General features: G+C 46.2%; 1 protein-coding gene across 2 annotated transcripts; it reads left to right on the forward strand.

Moving 5' to 3' along the window:
* The first annotated feature begins 8,985 nt into the window (after positions 1-8,985).
* Positions 8,986-17,820, forward strand: POP4 (POP4 homolog, ribonuclease P/MRP subunit). 2 transcript variants are annotated; one of them, XM_082862606.1, is made up of 7 exons: positions 8,986-9,201; positions 10,931-10,983; positions 12,632-12,855; positions 14,214-14,291; positions 14,471-14,532; positions 16,218-16,319; positions 17,301-17,820. In XM_082862606.1, exons 1-7 carry the CDS (start codon positions 9,195-9,197, stop codon positions 17,435-17,437), a joined length of 663 nt encoding a protein of 220 aa, XP_082718732.1. In that variant the 5' UTR covers positions 8,986-9,194; the 3' UTR covers positions 17,438-17,820. The 2 variants fall into 2 exon arrangements, with proteins under 2 accessions (XP_082718732.1, XP_082718733.1); XM_082862607.1 differs by lacking the exon at positions 17,301-17,820 and adding an exon at positions 16,931-17,124.
* The last annotated feature ends 202 nt before the right edge of the window (positions 17,821-18,022 follow it).

Raw genomic sequence — 18,022 nt, forward strand, 5'->3', positions numbered from 1 at the left:
ATAGGTTGGTAAAATCAAATCTGGAAACGCTTCAAGGGTGCGGTTTCCAGGTCCCACCTGGTGATACACTAAACAGGTTTATCCCTTCCAGTTAGCCCCTGATGAGGGTATTGATGTACTGAAAATTAACATCACTGATCTTCAACCAAGAATATGGTCAACAAGGCATAATTTCTTCTGATCAATGCTGCTGATCAATGACCTAATAAAAGGGGGTAAAGAGGAAGGGCTTCCTTGGCATCAGAGTGAATTTATGTGCCTCCCATGCAGCACTTATATACCTCAGGACTGTTCTCTGCTCAGGATTCCACCTTAATAACAGATGACTTTTCAAGCCCAATGAGAAATTTGTGCTGTGTGTTTCCAAGGAAATCATGTGTGTCTCCAGGAGGGAGAAGAAGTCAGCACCTCCTGAAGCAACCAGCCTCGGGGCAAACAGAACTTCATGCCTGCCACTGCTGGGTAAAGCAGAGTGGCCCACTGTACAGAAGAGGCAGGCACTGCTGGCCCCCACACCTGCCCCTGAGTAGTCTTTGCATACCAGTAACCAGAACCTCCATGGAGAGAAGCCCAGGGATTCATGAAGAAGGAAAACAATTGACTTCTCCCCAGTTACATCCAAGTGAGATAAGTCAAGCTCTCAAAACGCTCCACATCAGATGATATTCTAGGTCCAGGTTTTCACTGTGAAGATAAATGGGCAAATCAATCGAGTATGTGGTCAGTCCCAAGTCTCCCCACTTTATAGCTCTTCTCTGTGCCCTCATCTCTCACCCCATCCTGACTCCTCAGTAATGGCTCAGCTACCCCTAGAGGAGTTCACCTAGTCACCTGGCAGGGTTAGCCTCAATAGGGATATTTGCATTTCAAAATAAAACTCTTGAGAAAGCAAAGCTCTGCCTAAAAGAATGACTCTCCATGGTTGGAATTCCAGGCGCTCTGGTTCCCTGGGGGCAGGAGCTTGTTTGTTACCACACTGTTCGGGGTGAAAGGGTGGTATTTTATTGCGCCCCTGGAATCGCACTGCTTAGGAAGCCACCTCTTCGGCCTAAGCATGAGGTGGCCCCTCTCTGTGCCTTTCAGTTGATTTCAGACAGTCAGTCATTCGTGCCTCCTTCCACAAATGCTCTCAAGGGCCGCATCCAAGCACTGTGGCTGCACGAGATCCTGACGTGCCTGTCGGCCTCTCCTCCACAACCGCTGGCTGTCCCTTGATAAGAAGGAGGGAAAGTTGCAGTCAAGTGGTTCCTAACCCAGATGTCATGAATAAATGGCACCAGATAGTTTCTAACGTAAAAAATAAATTGGTAGCAATTTTGCTAAGTAACTTCGGCTCCCTTTGTCTCAATTTCCACCTCTATAAACACAGAAAAGGACACTTTTCACATGAAATTCATGAGCTTATGTCTATACATCACTGCCCAGTGTCATATTATTTGCTCCTCAGGTATGAGTATCTCTTTCCATGGTAATAACAAGGTCACTGGGAAGATAATCATTTCATAGTAAAAGGAAAAAGGGACACCTCCAAAAACAAACCCGACAGGAGTGGTACTCCATCCCTCACCTTCCTCTAGGCAGCCCAGTCGGGAACAGGCCACAGCCTACCGCAAATCCTGCCAGCAGAACCGCTCCTTGCCTCCTCTCCTTACACCTCGTTAATGAGCCATCAATTTCAGAATGTCATTGACAATCACACCGCTTCCACAGGGTCTCAAACTTCTCTCTCCTTTAAACTTCTATCTTATTTAAACCACTTGACTCTGTAACTGTCTGTTCTGGCACAGAGGGTGTTGATCAAAATCAACTGTTTACAGAGAAATAATCCTAGCTTCTGGATGTCGGTGCTTTGTAGTACCACAGGCTGCAGTTCTTTGAAGTGGCCGGTAAACCGGAGTTTTAAGGGGCTTGGAGGGAAATAACTCCAAGACTTGCGGAAGAAGCGCCAGGCCACTGATTCAATCCTTGTGTTAGGCTGCCATCTAGTGACAGATGGGGATATCTGCTGCGGACCGTGGGCAGCTTTTACCTCCAACATCCTAAGTTGGGGGAGAGGGGGAGTAAACCTATAAATAATAAATGCCAACACAACCTGTCATAGTCCAAATGGCCAGATTAATTTTCAAGCCATTCTTCTTCAAACGTCAAGAAACATCATTAAAGCAACCGACAAAGGATTAATCTCCAAAATTTACAAGCAGCTCATGCAGCTCAATAACAAGAAAACAAACAACCCAATCCAAAAATGGGCAGAAGACCTAAATAGACATTTCTCCAAAGAAGATATACAGACTGCCAACAAACACATGAAAGAATGCTCAACATCATTCATCATTAGAGAAATGCAAATCAAAACTACAATGAGATATCACCTCACACCAGTCAGAATGGCCATCATCAAAAAATCTAGAAACGGGCTTCCCTGGTGGCGCAGTGGTTGAGAGTCCGCCTGCCGATGCAGGAGACACGGGTTCGTGCCCCGGTCTGGGAAGATCCCACATGCCGCCGAGCGGCTGGGCCCGTGAGCCATGGCCGCTGGGCTTGCGCGTCCCGAGCCTGTGCTCCGCAACGGGAGAGGCCACAACAGTGAGAAAAAAAAACTTTGATGGCAAAAGATACCATAAACAAAGAAAAAAGAAATCTAGAAACAATAAATGCTGGAGAGGGTGTGGAGAAAAGGGAACACTCTTGCACTGCTGGTGGGAATGTGAATTGGTTCAGCCACTATGGAGAACAGTATGGAGGTTCCTTAAAAAACTACAAATAGAACTACCATATGACCCAGCAATCCCACTACTGGGCATATACCCTGAGAAAACCAAAATTCAAAAAGAGTCATGTACCAAAATGTTCATTGCAGCTCTATCTACAATAGCCCGGAGATGGAAACAACCTAAGTGCCCATCATCGGATGAATGGATAAAGAAGATGTGGCACATATATACAATAGAATATTACTCAGCCATAAAAAGAAACGAAATTGAGCTATTTGTAATGAGGTGGATAGACCTAGAGTCTGTCATACAGAGTGAAGTAAGTCAGAAAGAAAAAGACAAATACCGGATGCTAACACATATATATGGAATTTAAGAAAAAAAATGTCATGAAGAACCTAGGGGTAAAGCAGGAATAAAGACGCAGACCTCCTAGAGAACGGACTTGAGGTTATGGGGAGGGGGAAGGGTGAGCTGTGACAGGGCGAGAGAGAGTCATGGGCATATACACACTAACAAACGTAGTAAGGTAGATAGCTAGTGGGAAGCAGCCGCATGGCACAGGGATATTGGCTCGGTGCTTTGTGACGGCCTGGAGGGGTGAGATAGGGAGGGTGGGAGGGAGGGAGACGCAAGAGTGAAGACATATGGGAACATATGTTTATGTATGACTGATTCACTTTGTTGTAGAGCAGAAACTAACACACCATTGTAAAGCAATTATACCCCAATAAAGATGTTAAAAAAAAAAAGAAACATCATTATATAGGAAAAGAGATTTCAAAGCAGACTCAATCGTTGTCAAAAATCTGAAGTATGCCCTATCATTGGCACCTCCAGCCACCCCCTCCCTCAGGTTCTCCCAACAGTGTCAGATGGACTGAGGCCCTTCTCTTGGCTCCTATGGGCAAAGTGTGGGGGACTCCCTCACAGCCATCAATGCTCCAAAAGCCAAGGTCAGCAGGCTTTCAGGTGTGTGTTGGAGATGTATCCACCATCACTACATTTAGCTCCTGGGGGTCCCCACTGAATCCCAAGACCTGAGACAAAGGAGCCACTCCACGCTCACAAAGAGGGCTGCAGCCCCCCACCCCCAAGTCCTGACTGCTCTGAAGACCAGCACCATGGATAAAGTGGGGCCTGGTCACCAATACTGCACTGACAGGCAGAGATGGAGCCTCATGCATGTGGGTACCGAGAGGATGGAAAACAATTGAGAGTCCAGCCTAAATGTGGAGCCACTCTCCCGTTGGCAAGCTCCGCGTCCCAAATTTTCTGATGCCTGAGGCTGCTCGGAGAGCTTCTGGCCAAGTAAAGCAGCCCTCAGGACCCAGAGCACACAGAGAACCTTTCCAGGACCTGACCCCTCTAGCACCAGGTCATACAAGAGCTGCAGGGAGGCTGGTAAGAGTCCCCAGGCTTCCCTCAAGCAAGACACAAGGGCCTAGAGAGGCCTCAGGGCTTATGGGAGATAAATATTTATCAGATGATTTAAAAAGAAGGGGGTGTGTGGTCTGGAAACGTATTCTCAGTGGTTATGAAAATGTCGTTTGAACATGCAGGCAATCACAGTTGCCACCACAGGGAACAATGAAAGTCTTTTTCAGCTCAGAATTTCCATGTCTCAGCTGAAATTCTCCATCTTTACACTCATTTTGTCCCTCTTTTTCTCTAAGCTCTTTGATTATTTATTGTATAATGGTATTTTAAAGGCCTTGTCTTTCAGTTCAAACAGCTGGGTCATCTACAGTTCTGTGGTAGTGACCATTCTTTTCTCTTGATTATGTCACAGTTCCTGCTTCTTTGCATGTCATATATACTGGGTTGTTTTTTTTTTTTTTCACATCTTAAGCTGTATGGTGTGTATTAAAGAACAGAAGAGAGAAGACTATCTGTCCCCTACCTCCCACAGGGCTTTGACTCAGACAATACAAAACCAGGTCTCTTCACTTTTCAGCCCATCCCAGTTCCAGTTTGGGGTGATTTTATATCAGCTCCTTCTCCCTCCCACTTGCCCATATTTTGGACCAGAATGGACTCACACATATATAAACACACAGCTCTTTGGCCAGAAGCCAACGACTGCTTCCCCAAAGTTGAGCCCAGGGCAGAACAGGCGAGGAGAAATAGGAGCTGCATGCACACATGCCCCAGAAGCTTGCAGTGATTTCCCTGTAAATCCTTCAAGTGCCTCAAGAATTACCCCATAAATGCAGTGAAGGAGACCTCTTAGGACCCCAAAGAGCCTCCTGTGCATTCAGATACTCCACCATGGAAACCAAAACCAAGTGTTTCTCAGTGGGATCAGCTCAGAGTGAAACTTCTTTAGGGAACTGGGCAAATCTATTAGAGATGTATTTTAGACCTTGGGGATCAAGGCAGCCTTGAAGTGTGACTTCTGGTTGTTGACTGAGAAATCTGGCTTTCAGATACTGCTATTTGACCACACATGCCAAGTGTGTTGCCAATAGCAACAGTCCTTACTATTCAGAATCCTAAATGGTCGGTCTTAAACTGACTTAAGAGCACAGTGCCGCCTCTTGACCAGAAGGGATTGATATGGCATCCTCCCGTAAACATCAGTCCTTTGCTTCTCGTAGCCAGAGCACCCAACTATCCAGCGGGAGAGGGTTTGCCTGGCAGAAATGTCCAACGTCAGCACTCGTGCCTTACTGCCTAGTCTCTTCATTCTGTCAGAGTGGACAGAGGGCACTATTAAGCCTGAGGAATGACTGCTAGTGCCAATGCGTCCAGGTCCCCCCCACTACCACCACCATTCCCAGCTCCCCTTGTCAGTATACCACCTCTGGACCAGGGTATAGACCAAAGGTAAAGCAGGGCCAGGGAAGTTCATAATTTTGAGCCTGAGGGACTGTTCCAGCTTTGTAAGGATTAAGATAATGATGGCTATCATCTCTCAAACCGTGCTGTCTATGCCAGGCCATTTGAACATGGGCATCATTGCACTGGATGCTCAAAGGCACCCTAAGAAGCAGGTACTGCTGTCAACCCATTACAGACAAGGCCTTACTGTTGTAGAAAAGCGGCACAGACAGCCCTTATCCCTCTTTAATCACTTAAACACAGAAGAAAAATTTACATATATATGTGTATATATCTATGTATATATATGTATATATGTGTATATATATATATACATATATATAATATATACAATAAAATGCTGACTTTAACTTGGAGGATTACAATTTTCATTGAAAACAAAGCTTTCCATGTTCTCATTGCAGGTGTGCTGGTATTTCTTCAGGATCATTACCTTTTCTTACAGTTAAAGGAATGGCAGAAAATCTACTAGAAATAATGTTTTTCTTTCATCCAAAAGTGGAGGAAAGGGAGTGCAGAAAAAATATTTTTCCACTGTATTGTCAGAGGCATTAGATAAATGATTTCTATGGATTTAGTTGTGTTTATTTATATGGAGGTCCTAATTTCCATAGATATGCACTTATTTAATAGTTGAGGCTTAATCTTTTTCACTTTACATATAAAACTTTTCTTGAGTACTCAACCTAACAGCCTGAATGTCTTAAAGCAGCATTCAAAAGAAACCTGTACAATTAAAGCAAAATGTTAATTGTATAATCTAAGAACATAAGGGTGTTCACTATAGAACTCTTTCCATTTTTCTGTATATTTGAAGTTTTGGACAATAAGTTGTTCAGAGATAGAGGGAAGTCACCTGCAATGATACTAACACATCTTGACTCCCCATGGAACTTTCACAAGGTCGCTAGTGGGAAAACATGTGTATCCATGTTTGAAAGTTTATCACTGATAGCTATAAAAAAGAAAACGAAATTTAAGAAAGTCTTATTTTCACTGAATGAAATTTAGAAAATAGACCAAAAAAAGAATCTCTGATAAGTTCACTTACACAGCTACAGAAACTTTCAGTATATTGTTATGTTCTTTCCAATCCTTTTTGTGTGTATACTATTTGGTTTTATACGTTAATATTTTGCAACCGGGCTTCCCTGGTGGCTCAGTGGTTGAGAATCTGCCTGCCAATGCAGGGGACACGGGTTCGAGCCCTCATCTGGGAGGATCCCACATGCCGCGGAGCAACTGGGTCCGTGAGCCACAACTACTGAGCCTGGCGTCTGGAGCCTGTGCTCCAGAGGCCGTGACAGTGAGAGGCCCGCGCACCGCGATGAAGAGTGGCCCCCGCTCACCGCAACTGGAGAAAGCCCTCACACAGAAACGAAGACCCAAACACAGCCAGAAAAAATAAAATTAAAAAAAATAAATTAATTAAATAAAAAAAATATTTTGCAACCTTTTCAAAAATTGTATGTAATTTGTTAAATGGCTGTATGGTATTCCATTATATGTTATATAAACATACCATACTGTAGTTCCCAAACTTAATTACTCAACAGAGTCACCTGGGAACATTCTTTGGGACCCACCTACTAAATAAGAATCTCCAGGGATGGCAAGGAATATGAATTTTTGAAGCTTACCCTGCGATTATAATGAATTTAATTAACCTACATACTTCATGTGTTTAATCCACTATTTTCAAACATCAAGTAGTTTTCAAACTGCCGCTTAAATGACAATCACAATGATAACAATACCTGTAAGGACAGGTATCTCTCTGCATACATATACAATTATTTCCTGAGGACAATAAAGTGGTTTGTTCGTTTTTTAAAAAAAGACTTAGTGATCAGGGAACTATAGAGTAACTGCAGCTCTGGGAGTGCTTACCCCACCACAATCAGGGAATTCTAGGGAAGACTAGCAGTCATCCAGGGCTGCCTTGACTACTCGAGAAGGGGTCAATTGGGAGTTAAGAGTCCTAACAACCCTAGAAAAACTCTCAAAGACAGAGGTCTGCCTTCTCCCTTATCTCCATAATCACAAAGGTCCTGCTCAAAAGGGCCCCCTTGAGTATAACACTGAAATTGGCTCTTGCTGTCTTCTGCTGCTATTTAATTTAAATAAATAAATAATTTTTTTTTTTTTTGCGGTACGCGGGCCTCTCACTGTTGTGGCCTCTCCCGCTGCGGAGCACAGGCTCTGGACGCGCAGGTCCAGCGGCCATGGCTCACGGGCCCAGCCGCTCCGCGGCATATGGGATCTTCCCGGACCAGGGCACGAACCCGTGTCTCCTGCATCGGCAGGCGGACTCTCAACCACTGCGCCACCAGGGAAGCCCTGCTGCTATTTTAAAAAACAGATATGGTAGTTCACATAGTATGGATCCCCAAGAGCAGTTTCTCAAACTTAGTTCCATAGACTCCTAAGTATTCTCAGGCATCTGCAAGTGCAATACGTTTTGGTTTAAATGTTGTGTTTCAATTGTGATGGTAATATACATATAAGGTAAATGCTAGACAAGTCACTCAATTTCAGGGCCTGCAGTCTTATGTTTAAGATCAAAATGGCACAAGGTCACCACCACTTAAGAAACTTAAGTCAATGTTTCTCAAACTAGGATGCGTGGACATACTCCCAGGGTTCCCTGAGAAATTTTTTTTCTTTAAAAGGAGTTTATACCATACTGAAAGTTGAGAACCACTAGCTTAGAATACAAACCATATTGCTTTTCTTTTTCGAGCAGTACCCTGCCCATGCCCAGCACTCAGTAAAAGTTAAGACTGCACAGTTCTGTGTAGCATCGGGTCTCACCTAAGAGGTCTCCACCAGGCCTTGAAGCCACACTTCTTGAACCCTTCCCCAGGGCGAGAATCAATTCCTCGCCTTTTATTTTACTGACAAAAACTAATATGCTGGGTCTCAAGAAAACTTTCAGAGACTATCAAGTCCAACCCCACTCACGCTGTACACAGGAAAAGTGAGGCCCAGAGATGCGAAGTGCATTAAGTGAGATGACACTGCTAGCTAGCAGCAGAGACAAAACAAGAACGTAAGCCTCCTATCCCAACTTCAGTGCCTCGGCTGACGTGTAGAGAGCACGATTAGGGATCGCACAGACCTCATTCCCACCACCCTTCCCATCCCATGTCCACCCTCCCCTGGTCGCCAACCTCCCTCTGTCCTCTCCAAGTCGACTCGCCTCGCTCTATTCCGGGCCTTCACATGCATTCCACACTCCCCAACTCCAACCCTACTGCTTCTGGCCTTCCCTCGCCTACAAAACACACATTGAGAGAGCCCCACCAAGGAGAGACAGTTTCAGAGCCCGCAGTAATTCTCCGCGCTGCGGAGTCCGCTCCGAGGCGCATGCGCCACCCTAAGTCGGCGCTCGTCGGTGACGTCACGGACGGCGCCATCCTCGAGTTTGGAGCTTGTGGCTCCTGATCCCGGTAGGAGCGTGTCAGTCTCTCAGGTTAGCTTACCGCGCGACTTCGGGCAGAAGGAACCTCTCTAGCACAAACTTTGACGAGAGAGGCTGTGGTGGTCGAGGGCTGCTGAAGAAAGTAGGGAGAGGTAAAGAGTGAGCGACGCCTGAAGAAGACGTCAACAGAGCGCACCGGAAGCGGTCCGAGAATGAACAGTAAGCCGTGTTGAGGGTCACGAAATTGGAGAGGGGTGGGATGTTAAAGAGTCGGAGACTAGGTGTAGATACTGGTGGGTGAAAAGGGTCGCGGCGGAGTCCGAACGGATCTGCTGTGGAAATTGTCCCGCCTTACCTAAGTGTATCTGTGGCCCGGGGTCCCGGTTGGCCTGCCTAGTCTCTGAACTATGTCAGAGCTGGAGGCAGGTTCTCTCCGGGGGCTGCTCAGTAGTGAGTGAGTGGTGCTAGAGGTCGGCCCAAGGCCTTGGTGCGACTTGGCCAGTATCTCTCTCTTGGCGTGGTCAAGGCCCTGTTCCTCTCTGCAGCCCGGTTTCCCCCTTTGTAAGGTACTGATAATGATGCCTGCCCAGCCTGCTATTCTGTGAATCACCCTTGTCTGGTGTAAAGCGCAGGGAGCGTGCTGGGGATTGATACCACTAGCCCAAAGCTTTGAGAGTTGAGCAGAGGTGTGCCAAGGAGGGGAGCAAGCACCCAGGGCATTTAGAGGCAGGGGCATGACACCGTTAAAACTGGATTTTAAGTTCCACCTCTGCCACTCCCTACCTATGTGATCAAGTTAAGTGTCTCAGCATATTTTAACTTCAGTTTTCTCAGTGCATAATAGGAATAATAACTCCTTTAAAGGATTTTTCAGAAAGTATAATGAGATAAAACATATGTAGCTTTTAATCAGGGGCATGGCAAACAATGAGGGCTCAATAACTGTTAGATGTCTATTGTTATAGGGAAAAAAAGACTTCTGGGTCTAATGCAAGGCACCTGTGACAGGTACAGAGTCATTCCTGGGGTCCAGGCCCTGCAAGTTGCTCTCTACAGACAGGTTTTAATCCCTATCTTCCATCTGAGAGAGAACCAGACTCTATATAAAACTTGTAACCACTTTGGTTTGCTGGTTCAAATGAACTCAGGGAAGCACAGTAGAGCTGGGATGGAATTTATAGAGCATGAACCAAATTTTCTAGTCTTTTGGCCCTTAAACCAGGCCTTTGTCTCATTCTTATCCCATTCACACCCATATTCTGTCCCCAATGCCATGGTTTTCTTTTTCAGACAAATTAAGAAACGGGAGTGTGAGTTTTTAAAGGTTAAAACCACATTGAGCAATGTGTGTTTTGAGCTTGAAGAAAGATCTACTGTATTTTATCAGTTTAGGACACCATCAATTGTATAATACATCTCAGTTTCGTAGATATTAAAATGTGAAGAGTCTTTTTTAAACATCTAACAGTAAACAAAATGTAATAGTTCCAACTGTCTTCATCCTGGAAAGCCCTGTCACATAACTTTTAAATGATTTACATCATTAGACTTCTAGAGCAACTGCTCAGGCTCCTAACCTGTGGTATTTTAAACCAGGGCAACTCTAAGTATTGTCTGCTGAGCTTCAGTAGCATCTGAGAACTTGTTAGGAATGCAGGATCTGAGAGTGGGGCCCAAGAATCTACATTTTAATAAGTTCCCGGAGATTCTGACACACATTCATGTTTGAGAAGCACTATTTTAAGGCACACCATTGGAACTTCTAGCACGGATGTGGCTGGAGGGTAGGGCAAGAGGCATCCAAGAAAGCTTTGAAGCTGTGCTCATTGTACTACCCCCATCTTCTGTCTCTGAATAAGCATAGTTATTTTCATAGTTATAAAAGTCTTAGGTCTTATAGCCATAGCCAACAGAGTTGATCATTTCGTGTTTTCTTTAAATCCCCCAGGTGTGATCTACCATGCCCTTTCTCAGAAAGATGCAAAAGAGTTCGACATTCAGGTACAGTGCTTGGCAGGAGGTCTGGGAGCAACAGAGGTGATGCCAAAGATGGCTCAGTGGCTTCTTAACCATTAGTGCTGTTTTAGATGTCCTTTCCCACATTTCACTCCTCACGTTTCCAGCAGACATGTTAGGCTTAATCAAGGTTTGTTGTTCTGCTGGCCTCCTTTCCCATTATACCAGAGTCAAGTTTGGTTAACTGGGATTTCTTGATCTGTGTCATCTCCCACTGTGTAGGAGACACTAGGCTATGCTCACCTGACACCTGCCGTGGCAAGCACTGTCATTTGACCTTGTTACTGTGCCCCTTTCACTCCTGAAGAGGGCAGTCAGATCACATTTCATGAGTGTAATTGATGGATCATATCTGGGTGCTACAAAGATTCTTTGTCAGTTTGGCAGAAGCTTCACTGGTGACTCATAATGAGGGAGTTGCTTTTGAAATCAAGATTTTGAAAGACCGATACACCTTAATTTGGCTTCTCTATGAAAGATGGGCCACTTAGGTATTTAAAGACTCACATGTCCTCTTACAGTAATAATACTGATAATAATACAAAGCTGAAGCTGACTTCCCTCCTTACCATGGGCTACCATGAAGAGCGTGTGTATCACATCTTTATCCCCACCTCCCACCCATCCACGTGCCTGCTTCTGCCCATGAAGTGAGAGCTTGATTACTATTGACACATTAGCCGCAAGGTGTTTGCAGCCCAGTTAGTGCAACAAAGGTCCAGGAAATGGCCCCCTCAAGAGGGAGGACCTCAGTAGACCGTGCTCCCCAGGGCTGTTTCAAACATGAGGGCAAAGCATCAGAATGAGGAATAGACTGGTGGAACTCCAACTTGAGAGACAGTGATGCTTGTTCTTTCAAGAATTACACACAATTTATGATAGTTACTTTGCCCAGAAGTCCTCTCTAAGTGCAGGTGCTCAGTCACAGTCATGTAATGCTCTGTTCTATGTGGAAAAGAGTGAACACATGGGGCTAAGATAAGATACGCTGACAGTTTATTTCCTCAAGTGATGCCAGAGCAGACCAGGAAAATAACCATGCTGCATCCACAGGCTGGAAACCCAAGTAAAGAGTATTACGGTATGGCCGCAATGTCAAAATCCCTACCTGCTGTGGCTGGGCCCACCCCAGAGTGCTTGTTTATGCTGTTTTTCCTAGTGTTGGGGTCATTTCCTTCAAGGCCGTAGCCTGGCTCTACTCTGAGCTTGCCTTCATCTGATCATGACAGTTTAAACACATTGTCATACATTTCTCAAGGATGAGAGAAGTCTTTTTTTCCAAAGATAATGTTTTTTTTGTTTGTTTTGCTTTAATTTTTTTATTGTTGTTTTTTGTTTCGTTTTGTTTTGTTTTTATCCTCAGAATAACCTCAGAGAGCAGGGTAGGAGGTTGGAGTTTGACGTGGCTGTTTTGTGTGGCAGTTACGAATTGGCATTTGAATGTGACTTTCACATCTGCCCAGCTGGGGGTAGCGAACATGCAGCAGATGAGAGGCTGTGTGAGCCTCAGTGGGTAGATAGGTGGGTCAGTGAATGCAGCCCATCTGCTGTTGCAGCGGTGTGTGGGAGGGCCTGGGGGTCTGGGTAGCCCCAACCAGAGCTGTGAGCAGCACACCATCTTGTCCTCATGCAGCACCCAGGAACCCAGCGGGCCGAGGCCTTTGTGAGGGCCTTCCTGAAGCGGAGCATGCCCCGCATGAGCCGACAAGCCCAGGAGGACCACCTGCAACGCAAGGCCGTTGTTCTGGAGTACTTCACTCACCGGAAGCAGAAGGAAAAGAAAAAGAAATCTAAAGGCCTCTCTGCCAAGCAGAGGAGGGAACTGCGGCTCTTTGACATTAATCCAGAGCAACAGAGGTATGGCAAGCCTTTCCTGCCTTTCCACCCCAGAGACTTGATCTTCCTTGCGTTGAGTATGGACTTGGGAAGCTAGGTAGCCCCTGCTCTGCTTAAGCTAAGAGAGCCTCTCCCACTTCTGCCACAAGGGGGCAGGCTTCCTTTACCAATTCGGCCTGTTTGGGTTTGGCTTTTCTGCTTGGCTTCTGTCCTATCCTTAACTAATAAGACCAGTGCCATAAGCCATGGGCAACAGACTATTTGTCTTTCAGTTTTCTTAGAAAAAGAGAAACTGATATTTCTTAACATATATCTCTTTGTAGCTTCTAATAGCACTAGACAGAATCACCCATTGGGATCTTATTGCCAAAGAAGGTGCTGCCCATATGTTTCAGAAGTTTCTGAAAGAGACACATCACTCTCTGTGGGAGAACATGTTCCTCCCTCCAGCTGACACTTCATCCCTCCTTGGCCACGGTTCTGCATTTGCATGTCTTAGGACTGTTCATATGCTTTTGCTCCAAGGTCTGTAACCAGATAGCCTCCCACATCCCATAAGATAGAGTCTGTCACTTTGTTCATGGCCCCTCTCACAAAATCAGCTGGGCTTTGGGAGGAGGAAGGGACTGCTGCCTGCCCCTGGTGTGCCTCACCCATGTCCCCATCAATAGAGTCCACTTTGGGTTTGAGCCTGAGGTTCTCATTTCTCTAACCAGTAGCTTCGTTAAATGGACTCCCCGTGAAGTGCTAGGAAGACCCGTTTGGGGTCGTCTCACCTGCTCCCTCTCCTTCACCTCACCACTTCTCACTCATTCTCCAGACAGACCCTGTCACCTTGCACAGGGACTTATGACAACCAGCAACTACTGTTTACTGAGGGCTTACTGGGTTCAGCTTCCTGTAACAGAAAACCTCAAAATAGCAGTAGCTTAAATAAGATGGAAGTTTATTTCTCTTGTGAAAAGAAGTCTAGATGAACACCATCCTGGGCTGGTGTGGTAGGCAGTTCCACGGCCATCAGGCAACCAGGCATCCTTGCTGCTTCACCATTTGTAGGTGTTACTTCATGGTCTAAGATGTCTGCTTGAGCTCCAGCTGTCATGCCTGCATCTAACCAGCAGGAAGGATGAAGGGGCAAAGGAAGGCAACACCTTCCTCTTCTCATTAGCAAAAACTTAGCTTTGAGAGGGTTCTACCAGTGAGGAAACTAAGGTTTGAGAGGTGAAAGTACTGGATTTTAGTGTGGTTATCGGGAGTAGTACAGGGCCCAGTGATCCAGGTCATGGTCCTTGGCATCAAGCCAAGCTCTGTGCTCTTTGGATGTTATAATCCCAAGTTCACATTGCCTAACGTTTTACCTCTGTCTGACTTTGCCACAGATACAGTCTTTTTCTCCCTCTACATGAACTCTGGAAACAGTACATCCGGGATCTGTGCAATGGTCTCAAACCAGACATGTGAGTTACAATTCTGAAGCCTTGCCCTTTGAGGCAGAGCCCAAGTCTTAGGATCATTGTAAATGCAGCTTTCAGAGCCTGCTATCAGCATTGCCTGGCTGCAGAAGTTTGTAGACCTGTTTACTTCTTTCAGAATTCATTATAATGGTATACATTATGGGCTTTTGTTTACCTCGTAGGCAGCCACAGATGATTCAGGCCAAGCTTTTAAAGGCAGATCTTCATGGCGCTATTGTTTCAGGTAATTTGCCTAAGAGCACATCATCTGGCTGCCCAAGCCATCATTCAGTGACAATTCCTTGCTATGTGGATAACCCTACATCACCAGCACTTAGGGTAGACGATGACTGTAGCTGTCTTAGCCAATTCTGGCCACTTGTTGGATACTCTGAATGGCCTCTGTGTACCTTCTCCACACAGAAGACCCCTGCTGGTATCCCAAAGGACACAGCAGCTGCTGGCACTCACCTACAGGCTGGTATCTTGAACAGCCCCATGGTTTTAAATGTCGGCTGTGGACCAACAGTTCCCAAGTTGTCATCTCCAGCACAGACCTTACCCTTGAACTCCTTGAATTCAACTGTCTACTGGACATAGCTACCCAGACGTGCAGTAGACATTGGAAACTTTACTTATCCAAAACAGAACTCTGGGCCTCTCAGATCAGCCCCTCCCCGGCCTTCATCATCTGAGTTGACACTGAGAATCACCTTTAGTGATACCACTGAGTACTACTGAGTGCCACTAATATAGTACCACTATTTACCCTGGTTGTTCAAGCCAAAAACCTAGGAGGTATCCACATTTCTTCTTTCCTAATTGCCTACCTCCAATCCATTAGCACATCCTAACACCCAAATCTGAGCCACCACCATCTCCCCTGGATTACTGCAAAGCTGCTTAACCCTCTCCCTGCTGACACACTGCTCCTCCCCCGACCAGGCAGCCAGAGTGAAGATTCTACAACAGAAATCAGGTTGTGTCCCTTCTGCCTCCTTACTGTATTCTAAACAGCCTGTCCAACCTCCTTGGGCACCAGGTCTAACCATACTGGCCTACTTTCTGCTTCTCACCAGGCCTGGCCCTGCCACAGGGTCTTAGCATTTGCTTCTTCCCTCTACCCAGAGAGTTCTGTGTGCTCAGGGACTGATTCTTTCTCATTATTCAGGTCCCTACTCAGATGTCACTTCCCAGGGGTCTACCATAGCTAAAGATGACCCCCCACCCCATTACCCTGCCCTTGTTTTTTCATAGCACTCATCACTATCAGAAAATACAGTTGTCTGGTTTGGGACACATTACCCCTCCCCCTATTAGAACAGCAGCTTTGTGAGAGCAGGACTTACTACTGTGCCCAGCACCTACCTAGGACACTGCCAGACACATAGTACGCGTTCATTGAATTTGTATTGACTACCTTGGAAGATAGGTTGGGGGAGGTGAGAGGCCTACTGCCTGTGGTGGCAGCTCACTGCTGGGTGGCCTATAGTGGGCTCCCGTTCTGTCCAGAGTTCAGGAGGTTCTGGGAAGACCATGATGAACAGGCGTTCATTCAGGTCCTGTAAGTGAGACTTGGCCCTGCCAGAGCAGCCCGACTGTGGGCCTTGGTGGTGCTAGATCCACGTGTGACCTCTTGGCTCCAGAATCCTGCCCGGGACCCCTATGGCAGCAGGCCTTCCAAAGGACACCTCAGCAGAGCACAGAGGCTATTAAGCCACCGCCAGGGGTTGGGAAGCCTAGGTTCTCATCCCACTTGGTCCCTGCCCAGCCAAGGAGCCTCCACCTCACCCTGCCCCTGTGGGTGGTCTTTCTTCCTCTGCTGGCTCAAGGTTGGGACCAGAACCCACAGCCCCTGCAGGCCTGGCTGCCTGTGGCTCCCCTAACACCACAGAAGCCTGAGCCCTGAACCACCCTTTTCCTTTGCAGTTACAAAATCCAAATGCCCCTCCTATGTGGGCATTACAGGAATCCTTCTACAGGAAACAAAGCACATTTTCAAAATTATCACTAAAGAAGACCGCCTGAAAGGTACGTAACTGGATCGCCGTGGGCTGTGGCCTCCCCAGCCGATTTGTCGGCCCTTTCCTCATGACTCTAAAGCTCAGTTTGGCCTTTCAAGTCAGCACAGATTGTAGGTACCTGCTGACCTTACATTCCAAGCCTGAAGAGACCATCCCAGCACCCAGGGCTCTCCCTGAGGTACTCATGAGCCCAGCCAGCAGCTTTGGCCAGATGTGATCAAGGGAAGGAAGGGCTGCTTGGCTGTGCCTCCAGACACCTGGGTCTATTTCCAGGACTGGGACCCTCCACCTGCCCAAAGGCTAATGCCTCCCAAAGGGTTGTAGCTAGACAGCAGGGACGAAGCACCTGCCCCTGGAGTTCCCAGAGCCAGCGCCCTTGGTGGTGATTCTCTGGGTTCCAGGGAAGCAAGTGCAAGCTTATCCGCCTGGTGTGCTAGAGCTCACTGCTCTGGCAGAGACGAGTGGCCAGTCTGTCAGGATTTCCACACCCCCTCCTTGCCCATGAATCCAGAGATTTCAAAACCACAGTGGGAGGTTTTTGTTCCTTTAATTTTTTGAAGCTTGGTTTTCTTGTTGCTTTGTTCCATTCCCCTCTATATTCTTCTGCTTTCATTTTAGACCTCAGAAAGTGGTGTACAAGTTTCCCCAGTAAGCATAAAGCCATGAGTCCATCTGAAAGTTATGCGGCAAGACCTGTTTCTGGCAGTTTTTCTGGGGGTTTCTGGTTTTGGGAGATTGGTTCATAGCCTTTGACCCAGAAAACTAGGTGTTGAGTTATATTTAAAATGTGAATAAATTGGCCTTTTGGCAGAATAATCCCCTTTAATCCTGGTGCTGTTACCTTTGTGGGTTCCACCATTTCTTATTATCTTTTCCTATTAGCTTGTTGTATTTTCTAATACAAACATCTTGGGAATAATAGTCTCCACAAAAGTGAACTTACTGCCAGGACTTTTTCCCTCATCCTTTTTCTCCTGCTTTTTTTTAGTTATCCCCAAGCTAAACTGTGTGTTCACTGTGGAGATCGATGGCTTTATTTCCTACATTTATGGGAGCAAATTCCAGCTGCGGTCAAGTGAGCGGTCTGCGAAGAAGTTCAAAGCAAAGGGAACAATTGACTTGTGAGCTCTTCCTGCCTAAGGGAATCGTTTATGACAGCGAAAAACTGGAAACAACCTGAATTACCCACCTTTCTGGGAAGAGATGGTCGGGCCAGTTCTGGTTATAGACCACCTCCAGCCAGTCTAAATCAGAGTTAAGGACGTTTAATCATCTGGGAAGAAGCACACTGTACTGAGCACAGAAGTCAGGGACCACAGGGATGTGTCTTTATAGATGCTCTTGTTTTTGTATTACTCCCACGGACAGAAAAGATTGGCAGAAAACACCAGAATTAACACAGGTTGACTTGAATAGTGAGTTTATTTGTTTTTTCTTTTTCATACTTTTCAGTGTTTTCAGAACGTTCTATGATGAATGAGTTGTTTATGTGATAATAAAATATGCATGTGGGCATGAACAGACTACAGGAGTGATTCCTGCAGCACCGCTAGGATGGAAGGGAAGGGGAGGCTTGAGCTGTGCATGGCTCTTGCCTTTACTTTTGCTCTGTGGAAGCTGCCATGTCTTTTGCTCTGTCATCAGGCACCGTGTCTCACTAGTTCAGTGGTGCCCTGCTTCTTTGATACATCACTTTAAATCATGCCTGCT

Source organism: Leucopleurus acutus, assembly GCF_964270905.1.
Source record: "Leucopleurus acutus genome assembly, chromosome: 20".
Classification (NCBI taxonomy): domain Eukaryota; kingdom Metazoa; phylum Chordata; class Mammalia; order Artiodactyla; family Delphinidae; genus Leucopleurus; species Leucopleurus acutus.